Genomic DNA, 16670 nt, shown 5'->3' on the forward strand with positions numbered 1-16670 from the left:
CGATGCTGGGCAAAGTGGGGCACATCCAGCACCCACGATGCTGGGCAAAGTGGGACATATCCAGCACCCACGATGCTGGGCAAAGTGGGCACATCCAGCACCCATGATGCTGGGCAAGCAGCCCCTGCAGCACTGTGCAAGGTGGGCACGTACAGCCCCTGCAGCGCCGTGCGGTGTGGTGGCAGCTCGTCCCGTCCCTGCTGCTGCTCCCCCCAGCCAGCTGCCCCCCCGGCCTGAGGTTACGGGGTCTGTGGGGTGGCACAGCCGCTCGCAGCTATTATCTGCCTGACTTGGTCCGCCGGCGCTCCCAGGTTTCCCGACACGTCTTGGATGGTGTGTTTGTTTTTTAATGTGCTCTAAGTGGAAACTCCTTCCCCCCGCCCTTCACTCACACACAACCCACCCAGACGTGAGCACCAGAAACACAAGCCCCAACACAAGTCAAGCACCATGTCCCCGTCTAGAAGCTAGTAAAAAATGTATTACCTAAAAATATCTTTTCAAGAGGTGATTTAAAACAGCAAAGTCTTGGCAAGAGGAAATGGAGATGAGGAATATCTCAGGGCTGAAGAAGCCCCTGGGACCACGCAGCCCTGCGAAAAAGCTCAGATCTCCGACATACAAATTGGACAACCGTAGGAGCAGAAATGCTGAGGGGTGAGTAAATAAGGCTGTGCCTTCTTCCAGAGAGCTGCGCGGGGCACGGCTGCGAGGGGCTCTGCCCCCCGAAATGCCCATTTCATGGCTTTGCTACGCACCCCGTCCCAGCTCGGGCAGGTTCACGGCTGGAGCCAGACCTCAAACCCCGTCTGGCTCATCGCTGCTGAGCCGTGGGATGCCCCTGGCCGCCCCTGCAGCCTCCGTGCCATGGTTAAGTGAGGACTCGTGCATGGGCTGGCTGGTCCAAAAGATGCAATGATCCCTTTTCCCCGGCCTCGGGGAACGGCACCACCGACATGAGTCACCGGCACCAGCCCCTGGAGCAATTAAGCCGAATGAGTAATCTTCAGTTAGAGAGCTGGAAGGGGAGAAAATAATGATAGACGCCTCCTAATGAGGATTTGGTGCAGGAAAACTTTTGAATAAAACCATTCACATCTATTAATTACTATGTTAATTATTGCTGTAGGGACTTGGAGCTTTCCACTCCCACTCACAGCAGCCCCTCTCGCTCCCGGATAGGCGCAGCCTTGGAAGGGCAAATCCTGCCTGTGCCTTTGCCGGTTGCAGACCCCTGCCCGACCGCGGCTTCGCTTCGGCTTCCTTCTCCCTGAGCCTTTGCTGAGCCCGAGCCTCTTGTCAACAAGCAAAAATTTGGACAAACCGGCAAGAAACGTCGAAGACGATGGAGGGGAGGAAGAGCCACCAGGCAAACCTTAAATGTGCACTTCCCCAACATCTTTGCACGCTCACGCGACTGATTTGCACGCCCAAGTGAAGGATTAGGTACCAACGTGCTCTGCCCCAGCTCTGCAAGCCCAAGCATTCAAAAGAAATAATGAACCATAAAAGCCAAGGGGGTAAAATCTGTGACCGCCTCTGGGATCATTTGCATTCACGTTTTGCTTTCAGAGCTCTTGTTGGGTTTTTTCCAGTGCAACCATCAAGGACTACAAATTTTAAAAATGGGGGTGTTTTGGTGTGAAAAGAGGAGATCCCTGTATTGACAGGACTGCACAAGGTGTTGAATATTGAAAGCCTTGTGCTAAGACCCCCGAAAACTGGTGTTACGGGGCAGTTTCCCACCCCAAGAGTCCCGGTGAGGACCGGGAGCTGCGGGCACAGACCGAGCCTCCGCGCAGGGCTCATTTTGGGGGATTTTGGGTCTCTGCAGGGCCAAGCAGGGCAGAAAGCAGCACAGGGCCAAAGCCGCATCCGCGGGGCCGGGCGGCATGGCGGCACGGCGGCACGCACTGACCGTTTTCCCTGTGCTGGAAGGAAGGCGAAAACTCTTTGGCAGTGATCCTGGCGATCCGCGCTTCCTCCTGAGCTTTCTGCGCCGCCGTCACAGCCGCCTCCGCCTTGGCCCTGGAGTGAGAGGTCCTGCAAGGCAACCAGAGAGACAAGGACCGCGTTAGGCAGCTTTCCTCTGCAGACCAAAGCACGCAGAAACCCAACTTGCCCCCATGATACCCCTTTGCTCCGAGCCCCTTTGGCTGCGACGGAGGAGCCGCCGCCGGAACGGGTGATGTGACATCGCCAACACATTCGCGACCTGCTTCTCAGTCTGCAAATCACCCAGGCGATTTGGAAATAGGGACAAGATGTTTTGTTCCCCCGGGGATGCAGCAACCCGAAGCAGGCTGGTCCCCTCCATCACGCATCCCTCTGTGGAGGACCCCAGCCCGGCAAACATCTGCAGCAACCTCTGCGTGCATCTCCCGTCAGCCTCAGGCCTGAATTTAAAGCCGGTGGGGTTTTTTTTAACCAAAACCATTTGCTTTTGGATGAAAAAGTGAAGATTTCCACCCCCGCCACCACACATTTTGCGTAAAATGCTGGATGTAAATACGAGCGCGGTTTGTCACCGAGAGCAAAGGTAGGAGCGGGGGCTTGCTGTCGGTACTGCCTCTGACACCCCTTAACGCACCTTTATTGGGGCATTTTTTTTCACTCTGGATGAGTGACTGTCCCCTGCACTCACCCATTACCAGCGATTCCCCAGACACTCGTGTTTGATGGTATTTCATCCCATCTCTCAGGATTTACACCCTCTTATACAGCCGCTCTGCAGCATTCCTGCGAGGAGCCTTCGGAGGCTGGTTTGCCCCTTCCCCTTAGCTGAGCTATCGAGGCACTTTAAAAAAAAAAAATGCCTGTTCCTACCCACCCTGGTGCAGGCAGCGTTATAAATAGCTCAGCTGATTTCTTTTCCCTCCAAAATCAGGCCCTCCATCTCCTTTAATCATTTTTTTTTTCTGCCGCTCTCTGAATTCCCTCTAATTTTTCGACATCTGCTCGGAGAGGAGTGCCATTTCTGACAGGCTCCTATAAATGGAAAATAGGGCTAGTAATGTGCCTGGCGTTGCATCGTGCAGCACAAACCGAGGATATGAAACCGGGGGTGCGTGCGTCTGTGTGCCGTCACCTCTTTGAGCCCGGGCGAGATGCCTGGTCCCTGCTCCTCGAGCTGACCTGTCGCTTGTTTTCAAGTGCTGACAAGTTGTCTTTGCTCTAATAAGTGCTTTATTTATATAAATTGGCTGCTTTGGAGTAGCCAAGGGAGAGGATATGTCCTGTTGTCCTGGAGCTATCGCAGGTGGTGGAGGGGCTGCGGTGATGCTGTTGCAGGTCCTGCAGGTCCTCCATGACTGATGCAACCAAAAATTGGTTTTAAATGGCTTTTTACCTGCCTTGGGGCCAGTGCTTACTCTGCTCAACACTCATGCAGGGTTGGAGGAGTGGACAGGCATGTTACGGCCCCATCCCCCGGTATCCCAGTTCAGCTCTTTTAGGAGGAGCAGGGATGCTCCGAGCAGGAGCTGCAGCAAACTCCTAGGAGAAGAGGCACAAACTGCTCCCGTTTTTGGCACAAATGTGGACGGTGGGAAAGGCTGGGGCGTCAGACCCCCAGTGTCAAGAACGGTGCTACCTGAGGCTTAAAATTAAGATGCTGACTCTCTCAGGTTGTTAAAAAGGCTGGCATCTTCCACGGGAGCTTCTCAGTGGTCTGGGCATCGGGTCCCGAAGATCCTCCATCCCTCTTTTCCTTCGCCATCTCCTCAAACTGGAAACTGTTCAGGGAAGGGACTGTCCCTCCCGTACTGCAGCACATTTATAGAGCAGGCTGCTGGCCCCCACTGGCCTGATACAAAGGACTAATAACGTCTGAGAGTGTCTGGACTGAACTCAGCAGGCAGGATTACACGCTGCCTTCCTAAACTCCTCCCCGGAGATGTAACTGGAGGCAGTTATCTGTCACTTCTTGCCAGGGAAGGAGGTTGGAAGTGCTGAAAAGCAGCTTCTGCCACTTCCAAGGGTCCTGGGGACACACAAATGTGTCTGCGGAGAGGGAGGTTGCACTGGAAGAGCATATGTGGAGCCACCACCCAAGCCGTGCTCCCCTCTCCAGCATTCATCGCCTCCCCTTTTCTCATCAAAATGGGTCAAAATCACCATCCCTGGGGGATGGAGGGATTTCCAGCCCCGGAAAACTCACTCCGGTGACTTCTGGACTAGTTCACCCCCGTGGACTCCACGATCCGCCCAGGAAGAGCAGCAACTCTTCCACTTGAGAGTTGAGAGGCCCAGAAAGAGTTAAAAATCAATCACATTAATTAAGCCATCTCTGATCTAAAATATACTCAATACCCACAAAGCGGATATAACGTCGAGCGCTGCGCAGAGGCGCAGGCAGGCTTAATTGTTTGTAATGCTCTCTAAGATGCTTGGAGGAGAGGCGCTGTCGGAGTGAAAAGCAGAATTATGGTGATCTATACGTTGCATAATAAAATACATAAGTATTCCCAAATAAATGCAAGTAATCCAGTTAGTGTTCGCATGACTTTGTCACATACTAAATTTAACAGCTGTCTCTTTTATACATGCCTGCTGCTCGTAGCGTGCGCTAAATCTTAATTCCCCAGTTAATTGCTTGAGTTTATTTCCTTGTAAAGCAGGTCTTTCTCCCTGACACATAGACAGGGCCCAATCTAATCACTCTTCTCCTCCTGCCATAAGTGCTGCCATAAATCCTTCCCAGACAGAGATGCCATCCTGGAAACCACACTCAAAATAAGGCTGGATCCTTCCCTATGGATTCACCACAGCTGGAGGAGGAGGCTGGGGATGCTCAGAGGTGGGAGGAATTAAACAGATCCTCTTGCATCGCTCCTTCATTACCTCCTGTGGTGTCCTCCATCCCATAACGAGCCCACCGGACAAAAGCTGTTGTTTGATGGATGAGCAGAGGAGAAGGAGCGACACATCTCGGAGTGATGGAGACGGCCGGAGCTCTCTGGACATAAGCACCCCCAAGGGCAGAGGGACTTTTGAGGATGGTTATAACCTCTAAATCCCATTTTAGTGCATGTCACCATCCGAGCTGAACTGGGGAAGGGTGTTTCAGCAAGGATGGGATTGGGAAGAACTAGAAGGGTGATGGTGGGGGTGGTTTATAGCTCTTGAAACCCAAGGGTCCGGTTTGGGTTGGGGCAGAGTCCACACTGAGACTGGCTTGGAATATTTTATTTATTAATTTTTTGCCAAGCTGACTCACTCTTCTCGGAGGATGACCGGGCAAGTGGTCAAACTGGCAAGAAGAGCTGGCAGGAGGCAGGGAAAAATCGCAACCGAACAGATTTCTGTAAATCTTTGCAGATCTCTTGTGATTTGGCCAGGACTGACAGGAGAAGGGATAATACCTGGGAGTGGTTCATAATGCCAAGTTTATCAGCTCCGGCTAATCTATAAGAAGCTGGAATAAACTGATTTGAAAGGAAGAACTTGGCTTTTTAGGAATGCCAACAGTGACTTGGGCCTGGCTTTGCATGCACAAGAAGCTTCTGCTGCAAATCTGATGTTCGGGGACCATTTAGCCAAAAAGGGGTGAACTTTCAGCAAAATCTGTGCCACCTGATGGTCTCAGGAAGAAACGAAGTAAAATTAAAACCAGGCAAGGCTTGAGTGGTGTTTAGGTTAATGCACCGCTTTGGCAGGAGAACAAGTGGGACAAACTGCTTAAAAATTTGGCTGGAAATTAGAGCAAGTAAGTTCACAGACCACCAGAAACATTTCTGGATGGAGACGGGTCTGTTCGGGACTTGTAAGCACGATACCTGTAATTGCAGGGATGGCACCCGGTGCCGCAAGAAACCTGTTTCATTTCTGAGTCCTTCACCTCCATCCAACTTTCTTTAAGCCTAGTGGTAGTGCAAAGGGCGAGCTGGACCCAGATGAGGGACTCGCTATCCTTGTTCCCTTTTTTTTCCCCATGCCCATATGAGAAACAGGGTCTTCTTTGATAAACATAGCTAACAGACTCTTTGAGCAAAAGTATGTCTGGGACCCAAGGAAGCTGTGTGCTGGATGCAGGGGGAAATCCGCTTTATTTGTGGTTTAAATGCAAAAAAGCATCATATGGGCAAGATTTCTGGAAAACAATGTCTGTTTTCCAAAATTCAGATGGCAGCTTTTGCCGGGGGATTTCCGTTCTTGTGCAAGCAAACTCCTTGCTTCTCTGATGTCCCAGTGAACTCAAAGCTTGGCCAAGGGATCCCTTCCTCAGTGGGATTTAGGCTTGACAGGGAAGTATGAAACGGCTGCTTTATTGTCAGGATCCTGCTGCAGGGATGGAGAACCCCAGCCCTCCTCCATCCCATGCTGAGAGCTGATGGAAACCTCTCCCGAGCTCTCCAGATAGTCCCAGCTCCTTGACAGGAGCACACAGGAGACTGCAACAAGCCCTAAAGCCTTTGCTCAGTACTGAGCCGATTTCAACAGGACTGTTAGGGTTTAATCTTTTCTACCTTGTTTGTATACCTACAAATCAACCATCTTGTACGGGAGCTCAAAAAATCGAGCTCCTGGTAACTACAAAGGGGTTCGCTGTCTTCTCCCCCTTGTTTTTCATTTGCTTAGCTCAGATGGAGGGGCTGGAGTGATGGACAGACTGATCTAACTGTCCAGCACTTAGAAATGAAGTAAAAAAGCTGAGATCAGAAGAAAATTATTAAAACTATTATTAAAGCCTTCTTCCGTGCAGCTTTTTAAACTCCTCCTACCATATAAAAGGAGAAAACCCTGTGGTCCATATTTTCATGGAAAACATGCAAACCTGCCACGTGCCATCTTTGCCGAAGGCTTCACTCACAAGAGGCGAGGATGGAGTTAACCAGGCAGTGAGCTCATCCTGGGCCATAATGAACAGCCTCAAGTTTTCCTAAGGGACCAGGCTGGCTCCATCGGATTCACTTTGTCTCTCAGGTCAATATGTAATCAGGCAGCTTTTGGGTTTTTTTTTTTAATGCATCTTTATCTTCCTATAGGAGGAATGTTTTCTCCCTCCATTACAGAGGTTCATGTATTTTTCAAATGGCAAAATTCAATTAAAACATACACTAGCTGCAAGAAAATACTTCAAGAAAAATTCAGAGGGAGCATTTGCAGGGCATTTGAGACCGGTGCTTTGCTCTTCCCTCCAACCCCGGCCCTGTTTTGCACTTGAAAAGCAGCGGTGGCTGCAGCGGGGCTGGCTCAGGGAAGCATTGGGATGCACTTCATCCTGGGAAGGGACGGCTGGATGAGGGGAGGAAAAGGAGCTTTTCAGTTCAACCGCCCCACGTGCAAAAACCGGGCTCGCATGAGCGCGAGCCCCTCAGCTGTGTTGACTCGCCAGGGGTTATTTTACGCTCCTGTCGGCACAGCGGAGAGCAGGATCTGGCCCTAATTGCATCAAGCCGAGACGCACCAAGAAACACAAAGCAAAAGTCGCCAAGTGATTGATGCCGGTAACCGAACCCCAGAGCCGAGGGGAGAGGGAGAGCACTGATGCGACCATCTCCCAAGGCTCTATCCGATGGCTCCACACCCCGCAGCGAAGGAGAAGCGTTTCCAGCTCCCAACCCTGCCGGCGTGGGATCGATAGCTGCAACCAGCACCGGGGAGGGATGGGGAGACGAAAAGATGCTCTGCCTCCTCGGGGCAGTAATCTCAAACCCTGCCTGCAAGGAGGGGAGGCTTGGCTGGTCTTCATGCTCTCCTAGATGGGACAAATTGGGACTGAATTATTAATAGCCGCTGCAGACTGTCTGGCTTCTACCTCTGCGGGAGCATCTCTGATTGAAGGCAGAGCTGCAGCGGCTGTCCTGCCTCCCTTTGCCCCTGGCATGGGTTTCGGGCTCGGAAGCCTTCCTCGGGCTCAGCATCCCGCATCCAGCACCTCTCTGGCCCCGAAAGACCGACGCAATAACCTGACTGCAAGGGCCGGGGTAGGCGCGACCCAGAGCCAGGCTCTGTCTAGACATTTCCTTCAGGGAGTGGGGAGATGGCAGCAATTAACAACCTGTTTGCTATTTTTCCCTATCTGGCATTTATTGCCCCGATAAAACCCACTCTTAATTCCAGCTCGACTCTTTTCACAGCTCTCCTGGCTTGGTTGTTATTGCACTAGGCTTGCCTTGAGTGATTTGTGAAGGCAGTAATACAGTGCCGGTACTCAGGGGGTGGAATATTAGACACACCAATTAGCTATCTGTGCATAAATTCCCATTTACCTGCTTATCGCAAGCATATTTGCCTTGCCCGCTTCCTCCGTCTGCTTCTTCCTCCACCCCCCCATCACTAGAATTCTTAATCAAGAGAAAAAAGCTGCTAATGTGACCTCTGACATGACGTAATGCAGCCAAAAACGTCTGCTCTGGCTCTTTGCAGCCAGACAGAAAGCAGGTGCTGTGCATAGCAAAGAGAAAGCCTGGCTTCCCCCGTGTCCGCTGCCAGACTTCCCGGCTCCGGATGGAGATTTTTGGGATGGGAGGATGGAGCACCCCTGCCTGAGCTCCGTGTAGCGGCCGGGAGCAATGAGCAGGAAATCTCCTATCCGTGAGACAGCAAAAGGGAAGGGTTGGGAATGGCTGAGATTGCACAGGGCAGAGGGGGTGGTTATTGCAGGCTCTGAAAAAATTGCTCGGAAAGTCCCATTTCAAGAGAAAAGTTCCGAATTTAAAAAAAAAAAACCAAACCAAAAACCTCAAACCCTTTAATCCTGAAAGAAATACCTCGATGCATGTGTTTGTTATTGCCAAAGAAAGTGAAATACAGAGAACTGTGGAAAATGTTGTGGTCAAAAGCCCAAATCTGAGTTTCCCTGTGGTTTTACACTGGGAAATGTAATGTTATGTGGGGAAACCGTCCCCAAGCCAGCAGGCAGACCTTGCGGAGAGGAGATGCCCGTGTCCCAGCTGGGGCACACCATGCACAGGGTCTCCGAAATTCATAGAAACAGGGATGGAGCCAGTTCCCATCTAGCTTGTTGCTCGAGGCACCTGTGCCAGATTCTTCTCTACCTTTATATTTTTGGAGCTTACAAACGGAGAGTGAATTCACCAAGGTGTCATTTGCCATTTTGCACTGAAATACCATTTTTTTTAACCTGAGTAAGGGAAAAAGATATCCCAGACTGCATCCTTCTGTCTTGTGCCTTGCCTTTAAGTAGACGAAATGAGTTTTGCTGGAGAACTGAATTCACAACATATAATGGAGCAAAGTCACAGTGACTTGGGGGACAGGGATGGGCCACAATCAAATGGCACGTCCCCAAAATCTTGGGAGAAACATGTCCCAAACCGCAGCCCCCAGTAGGCAGCGAGCTGCATCGTGACTGTCTCCCATCCCTGAGCATCCCCCGAGGCCCCGAGCTGGATCCTTCCCAGTGGAGAAGGACGAGACCGGCCGAAGGGCTGTAATGCCACAACCCTGCCTTATTGCTATCATCCCAAATCGGTCATGGGGCTACTCAGATTTGTTTATTTTATCCCTGTTGTTGCTAAACAAAAAATGCCAGCCCTGGCACAAGAAAATCAAACTCCATCGAATTCAAAGGGCTGGGCTAGGTGGAGCTGGTACCCAAACGCTCATCTGCCACCGTTAGCCAGGATGCTGCCGGCATCTCTCTCCAGCCAAGGAACACGCAGAATAAGCAGACCCAGGCAGACCAGTACATTTCCCTCTTGGTGGGTTTCCTTCCTTTTAATTTTTTGCGCGCCCCCCCCCCCCCCGGCAAGGGCAAAGCCGATGGGTCTTTCACACCAGAGATGATGCGCAAGCTACCCTGAGATGTTATTTACAGCTCGCAAGATAATTAACATCTGGAGAGGGAGTCTCATCTCCTGCCATCTGTCACTTGTAATGAAGCTACGAAGGATGCAGGTGAGCGACGTGGCCAGGCAGTACCTGCCCATCCCGGTGCTTCGGTGCCTGTCAGCCCAGACCTGTGTGCAGGAGCCGGGCTTTGCCTTGGAAAATAGATGGCTTTGATGCCACCGTCCCACCGTTGTCCCAGCCTGAGTGGCCAAAGGACACAGATTTGGCCTCACTCCAGACCTGGCACTTTGCTGGTTCAAACACGGCAGCAATGGGCAGCGGTGGGGCAGGAAGCTGCTCCCAGGGCACAGCCGAGCTCCGGGCGGTCGCCTCTCCCAAATCAGACACGGAGGCAGCAAGAGCAAACTCCAGCTCCAGGGATGGAGTTTTCCCCCTTTTCTTATAAATTTGGGAAGCCAAGAGGTAATTGCAGTGATGCTGGGAGAGTCGTTATCTTCTGGAAAGTGATGGGTGGTGATGCAAAACCTGCAGGAACCCACTGGGAGCAGGATTTGGGAAGAGCTAGCTTCAGGGAAGGGAGAGGAATGAGCAGGGGGGATGCTGCCTGCTTTCCAGCTGTCGCGTTTTGGATGGGGCAGGTTTCCACGATTTTACTGGATAATTGTCATGTACATAATGGAAAATGTACATAAGAGAAATGGGAAACGCTGATGTCCCCCTCTTCATCCCCTGCTCTCGCAGACTGCCAGCAGACAGCCCTCCACGCACACGTCCCAAAGGCACAACCACGCCACAAATGCTCCTCTAACTCTGTGCAAAAATAGCGCATTACAAACGAGCCTGCCACTTTCAGGCAGGAGGCAAAACAGGTTGGAAGAAATCACTAACAACCCTTGGAAAAGAAAAATATAAAAGAAGAAAAAGCCCAAGAAAAAGCAAGCGAAGGCACAAAATCTCCAAGGAACCTGGGCAGCGCTGGATCATCCGCACACTGCAGATCTATACTGTCTGTATTAAATGCAAAAACAGAACAGCAGAAAAGCCCTACATCAATGCCGCATTCGGGTGGAGATTTTTAAATGCACAACAGGCCAAGTTATAGCTCCCCAAGCAGCCATAACTCAGCCTGCTTGGACATGTGTAGCGTTGAGTTTGGCTGTACATGCTGCTGACTGTAATGACTTCAGGCTGGATCCTGCATTCCGGTTGCATCGCCCTGTCTCCGGGCAAGGCTGGCTCCAAAGGCGGCACCGCCAAAACCCTCGCGAGCTCATCCCTGCTCGTTAGGCTCGTTAGGCCAGGTTTTGGGTGGGAGGCTTGACCGCAGGGGGTCTGGACAGGTGGATTGGTGTGACTTTACCCATCCTCCTGGATTTATCGAGGACAGGAGGGTAGAGATGTGGTCGGGACGTGATCACCCCCAGTCCAACCACAAATTTGGAGCAACCTTTGTGGGATGGATGAAGGCTGGTAGAAAAAGCCTGGCTCAGTGAGGACACTGGGTACCTCCTCCTGCCATCACCTGCCCCAGGCTGCAGGTCAAAAGGTGGAGGATTTGGTGGACCATCAGCATCCCACCCTGGCCTCCATCACCAGAAGGCTCCCCAAAACAGCCCATTCCTCCCCGTTTTTCACACTGACCTCCTTGCTTGGCTGATACCACGCACGGGATGAAGACTGGGGTGGCAACCTCAATGCCAAAGCTGTAAAATGCAGCACAGGGAGAAACTCAACCAGGCCATGGGCGAAGGGAGCCAAGGGAGCCTCTGGTCTTCCCCCAGGGAAGCCCTCAAATCCCTTTGAGGAGCCAGCGGCACAGCCCGGCCCTTTGGGAAGCATTAGGGGCTCTTCCCTACAGCCAAGGGAAAAATGCTCAGAACCAGAGAATTTGGGGAGTTCAAGCAAAAAACTTCAGGTGAGGGAGGCGATGACAAGCAAGCAAGGCAGATCTGTCCGTTTAATTTCAGTTTCATTTTGATGCCTAAAAAAGAACGAGTCAAACCAAATTCTGAAGCAAAGCTCAACAGAACCGCAAGGAAAAGTCTTTTTTCCTTTCCTGACCCCTCACCCTGTTTGGGCTTTGGCTGAAACGCCCTGGCAGTTTCACAAGTTTTGGTCACCTCAAGCAAAACAGACTTTTGGCAAATGAACTTTCCAGGCCATTTTTTTTCCGCTGTTGGAGCCACAAAAGCCCGAAAGAGGCAGCGTAACTTTGAGCTCATGGTCCTCCTTTCCCCTGGTGATGGGCTGATGGACAGGGACGACCCATGACGTACCTCTGGCCACGCACCACTTTAACCAGCCAACACCCAACAGCAAAAACCCAGCCTAGTTCAGAGCAAACTGCAGAAAAACACCTCATCTAGGGTCAATGATAAATTTTTTTAATTGAACTTAATATTTTAGTTCCAGCACAGGCTGGACTCAGGCCAACACATGGAGCTGAATTGGCCTCAGGAGCACGGACAGATGCTCTCCAGCTGTCAGAGGAGAGGTGGTTGATATCCAGTCTCGCCCTCCGGGACTTCTCCGCCATCTCCAGCCTTGTGGGGTAGGAGACAGGGGTCTAAGGGATGTGTTAAAACAGCCCAGTGATGGAAAACTGTATTTCGACCACCAGGGCCCTAAAAGATGCTTGGAAAGCAAATACATCCATGTCTTGCTCCACACAGGTGGGAGGAGGCTGATTCCCTGCCTGGAGCGAGATGATGGTGATGGGCACCACTCCGCATATCTCTTGCCACATTCAGCCTCGCCAGGATGGACCTAGTGATAATGGAGAAGCTTCTCTCTGCTGTAAGGGGCAACCAGCCCCAAAGAGGCTGGTGGGAGATAGCCACATGCGGGACACAGCAGCATCATCTCCATCCCCCACTACCACATCCAGCTCCCACGTCTGCACACCAGCAACCCCCAGGAACGACAAGAAAATGCCAACCCAGAGGGAAAATGCCAACCAGAACAAAAATGGTCCCCAAGGAAAGCATGCCACAGACAGCACCCTCTTAACCCATCCTGGAAGGTGCCAAGTGGGGACGAGGACCTTGCTTGGCTGTGCCCCAAACCCAGGGCACCACCATCCCCCGGTTCAGCCGAGCCCTGCGCAGAGTTTGGTCGGACATAGACCTGCACAGAAATCTCTGCTGGAAACAGTACCCACCAAATCAGCCCTACTAAAAGCAACATCAGACGCTAGAATGCTGCAGAAATGCATTCAGTGCCAGGCTGCTGTCACTGGTCTCCGCAGCTCTGGTCCCCATGGGGAGGGATGGAGGGGGACAGGAGTGTTTGGTGAAATTTCTCGTTGGGGCTGACCCGGTCCCGTGGCACATGTCAACCGGTCCCCCGCACCCTCGGTGGGTGCAGGCAGGAGGGAGAGGGGCTGGGGGTGCCTCCGGGGCTGTTCTTAGCCCTGGGCAGCCAGGCAGGGGTGGGCAGACCCCCTCTGCGGTGCAAGTGCCGGCCACAGCCCTGCGGACCATGGTGGGGGGGGGGGGATAATATATCATCCCAGTTGCCACAGCAACAAGCAGCTCCTGCCTGCCTCAAACTTCAGAGCCCACCCAGAAGGAGCCTCTTTCCCCATCCCCACTGCCTGCATGGGTTTCTCCTCCCTGTCACCTGGGGGTTTTTGAGCACCCAGGAGCCCAAAAGCCAGCCTACACCCCCAAATAGCCCACTTCTCATGAGGCTTCTCAAGATGGGGGGGCCACACATGCAAGATGGGGTTTGCCCGCTCAGCCCCGCTGCCTGCCTGCACCTGGCTTCGATCCTCAGCCAATGGGTGCTTGCTTATCCCAGCACATCCCGAGCATCCCACCGGATCTCCCGGATGGAATGCTGCCGCTGGGGACCTGCTGGGGCAGCGGGTGCCCTTTCTGGTCCCCAAACGCTGACGTGCCCCGAGGCCAGCAGTCGGCCCTGAAAATTTCCACTTAAGAAGCCAGCAGCACAACAGGGAAGGGACTCAGAGCCCAGCTCTGCCAGGAGAGAATCTGGGCTTTTAATTATTTATGCTTCACCTCTGTGCTATGGTGATGAGAGACGGATCAGACAGAGAAGACACGGCCAGATAACGGAGAGAAGGCTGCAGCCTGTTTCCCCAGAGAGGCCATTTATACGACTCAGGTCAGCCGGAGGGCTACCAGCCCCTGCCTGAGTCTTGCCCCACACCTTTTCCCTTGGAAAAGCGCCTCATTCCTGGCTGTCTCTGCCACTGCTTTCCTGGAGGGTTTGTTCCCAGGACCGAAGGGTTGGGGAAGAGCTGCCAGCTGCCACAGTTGTTTGAAGCTCTTCTTGTGTTGGATGGGGACCGGCCACGGCCACCTGCCAGCTGGGGGGCTGTGGGACAGCCACCGTGACCGCTGTGTCCAGCTTTGAGTCCATGAACCTATTTCTTCTCCATAAGGGAGTCCAACCCCAAGGAATTGCCATTCAGGGCAGCATCATCAATCCATCGAGCCTCATGAGGATGCTTCGTGGTGGGGTGTCCACTGACCCAACCTTGCTTGGGACCACCATCTCTGGCAGGTTTTGCTTTGGGGATGGATACCAGACGTGTTTTAATTGAGCAGAATGAACTCGGCAAAGCTATATGGCCTGAGCCTGTGCTCCCTTCTACCGTCGAGGTCCGTGAACAGGAGCCGGTGCTGCCGGCACAAAGCCCACCCATCTCCCTGCCTGTCTCCCATGTGGGCTGCTCCTGATGTCGAACCGGGAAAACCAACAGTCCCCAAATAACGTGCCGTGTCCCTGGAGGGTGACACACGGGGACGGGGCGGATTCAGTCCGCAGTTGCGGTGAGGGTCTGCTGTCCCAGCTGGCAGTGAGTAGGCAGCAAAGGGCTGCTGCTCGCCATTGAAAAGGAAAGGCAAAGGTGGGATAAAATTGAAAAGAAGGTCTCGCCGGACAGCGGGCTGAGCACCAGGCACAGCCACGTTGCTGCTGCGGTGGGATTTTAGGGTGCTCAGCACCCTGAAGAATTGGGACCTTTCTTAGTCACAACTTTAAAGGGATAATCGGTTGGATCCATGGGTTAAATCCCCCTGGGATTTTCAGGGGGGAAATTTGCTTAGCAGGGTCTATGGCCAAATCCTTTAATTTCCTGGATTAGGAAGCCAGGACAGCTTGTCATTTGCCCTGCGTGGAGGAGGCAACAGAAACCTCATTGCTCAAGGTTTTTCAAACCCACTGCAAGACCACCGAGGGACCCCCCAGCCCAGCCACGGCCATACCACTCCCCCCAGCATCCCAATCCCTGGCCACGGGGAGAAGCGATGCTTATGAACAGCAGCAAGGAAAATACTCAATATTTTTGCCCAGCTCTGCATTTTCATCTTGTTTGTGCTCCTGATATTGCTTTCACCTCTCTCCAGGGAGGACAGGGCTTCAGGGGGGTACAAGAGCATGGGGGTGTTGGGGCTGTTGCTGCAGGGAACCGGTTGGGTGGGCGGCTGGGGTGGGAGCAGCGCAGCTGGAGGAACGCATACCAGGAAACCCAAAACAGGAGCCGGGAGAGGAAAAAACCACTCAGGCCTCTCTTGCGAGACGGGAAGGCAGCGTAGCTGTAGCGTAAGGGACCCCAAACCTTCCCCTCGGCTCTCTTTCGCTATCAAAGCTTCAGTGGGTAGCATTGCCGGAGTGGCAGCACCGGAGCAGGCAGGGACACGGTGCAGCAGGTCCCATCGACACGGCTGGAGGGCGTTTAGGGTGGCGGGACATGGCAGCGAGGGGCTGGGATGCCGTAGTCTGCATCTAGCCCTTGGGCTTGGTGGCGGGTTTGCGTGTACCCCCACCAACCTCCTTGCAGCCCGCGGAGGGTGAGGATGAGGACGGAGGAGAGCGACGGGGCTGCGAGCCAGCCCGCCTGCCAGGCAGCTGCGCAGGCTGGGGGAGGATGTCTCCCTTCCCTCCTGAAGATCGCTGAGAAAAGCAATGCTGCAGTTTCTGCTCGTTGAATAGGAAAAGCAGCAGAAAGGAAAATCAGGGGCTGGCTTTTTCGTTGTTGTTGTTGGCTTTTTTCTTTTTTTTTTCCCCATCTGATGAAGGGCTGCTCCACCCGAAAGCTAGTGGGTGTCAGCGTGAAGAAGAGGCTTCACCATCCTCTTCTTCAGCTCATTCCCTGTGCTGTGCAGGCAGGCAGGGCAGGCAGGAGATTACTTGGGGGATCTAACACGGCTCGGGGGGCTGAAATCATCCTGCACTATCTCCCAAGAAGGGCTGATTCTGCAGCGGGGCCAGCCCCAGCAGGACAACAGCACCGGCCGCTCAGCCCATGTGCTAAGCAGGTAAAAAGCTTGGATTAGAAACCAGGCAGATGATCTGGGCTGCGATGGGCTGCCACGCGATGCTGGCAAGGAGAAGGAGGAGGAGGAGGCAGGCTCCCCTTCAGCCCCCCACTCTGCTCCCTGCCTCTTGCCCAGGTCTCCGGGGCAGCCCCTTCCCATGGAAGCAGCGGCTGCCAGGATTGAATCACCCTCCCATCCTCACTGCCAGCCGGTCCCATCCCTACCCTTTTCCATCTGGTCCCGCTGCAAAAGCGACCGCGGAGCAGGCACCGGCACGGCTCTCCCATCCCGGCTTTGCCACCGGGCATTTCGCTTCCTCCTGCATCGCAAGACCCCTCTCCCGCTTCGCTCTACGGCAAAACCAGCCCCTCCAGCTGCGCTTTGCTGCGGGTCTGCCGCAACACAAACCGTGTCTGCCAGGACCGCGTGGATTTCTGAGATCCCTGAGGAGCGCAGGGAGGAGGGCAGAGCCGGCTGGGACCACGGCGAATCCAACGGGCTGTGAATCTCCGCTCTGCCCGTGTTATTCCATCACGACCTAGCAATGTTGGAAATTATTATACGAATGCATGTCGCACACCTGGGCCACGGAGCTGGGGTGTTTTAGCTCATATTCGGCTCAGC

General features: G+C 53.3%; 1 protein-coding gene across 2 annotated transcripts in view; it reads right to left on the reverse strand.

The window, feature by feature from the left end:
• JPH3 (junctophilin 3) overlaps window positions 1-16670 on the reverse strand; it is a 59041-nt gene that overhangs the window by 17717 nt on the left and 24654 nt on the right. For both annotated transcript variants that reach the window (XM_069793313.1, XM_069793314.1), the window contains one exon: window positions 1919-2043. In XM_069793313.1, coding sequence (XP_069649414.1) covers window positions 1919-2043 — 125 coding nt within the window. The remainder of the gene's footprint in view (window positions 1-1918; window positions 2044-16670) is intronic.

Source organism: Haliaeetus albicilla, chromosome 10 (genome assembly GCF_947461875.1).
Source record: "Haliaeetus albicilla chromosome 10, bHalAlb1.1, whole genome shotgun sequence".
Taxonomy (NCBI): Eukaryota; Metazoa; Chordata; class Aves; order Accipitriformes; family Accipitridae; genus Haliaeetus; species Haliaeetus albicilla.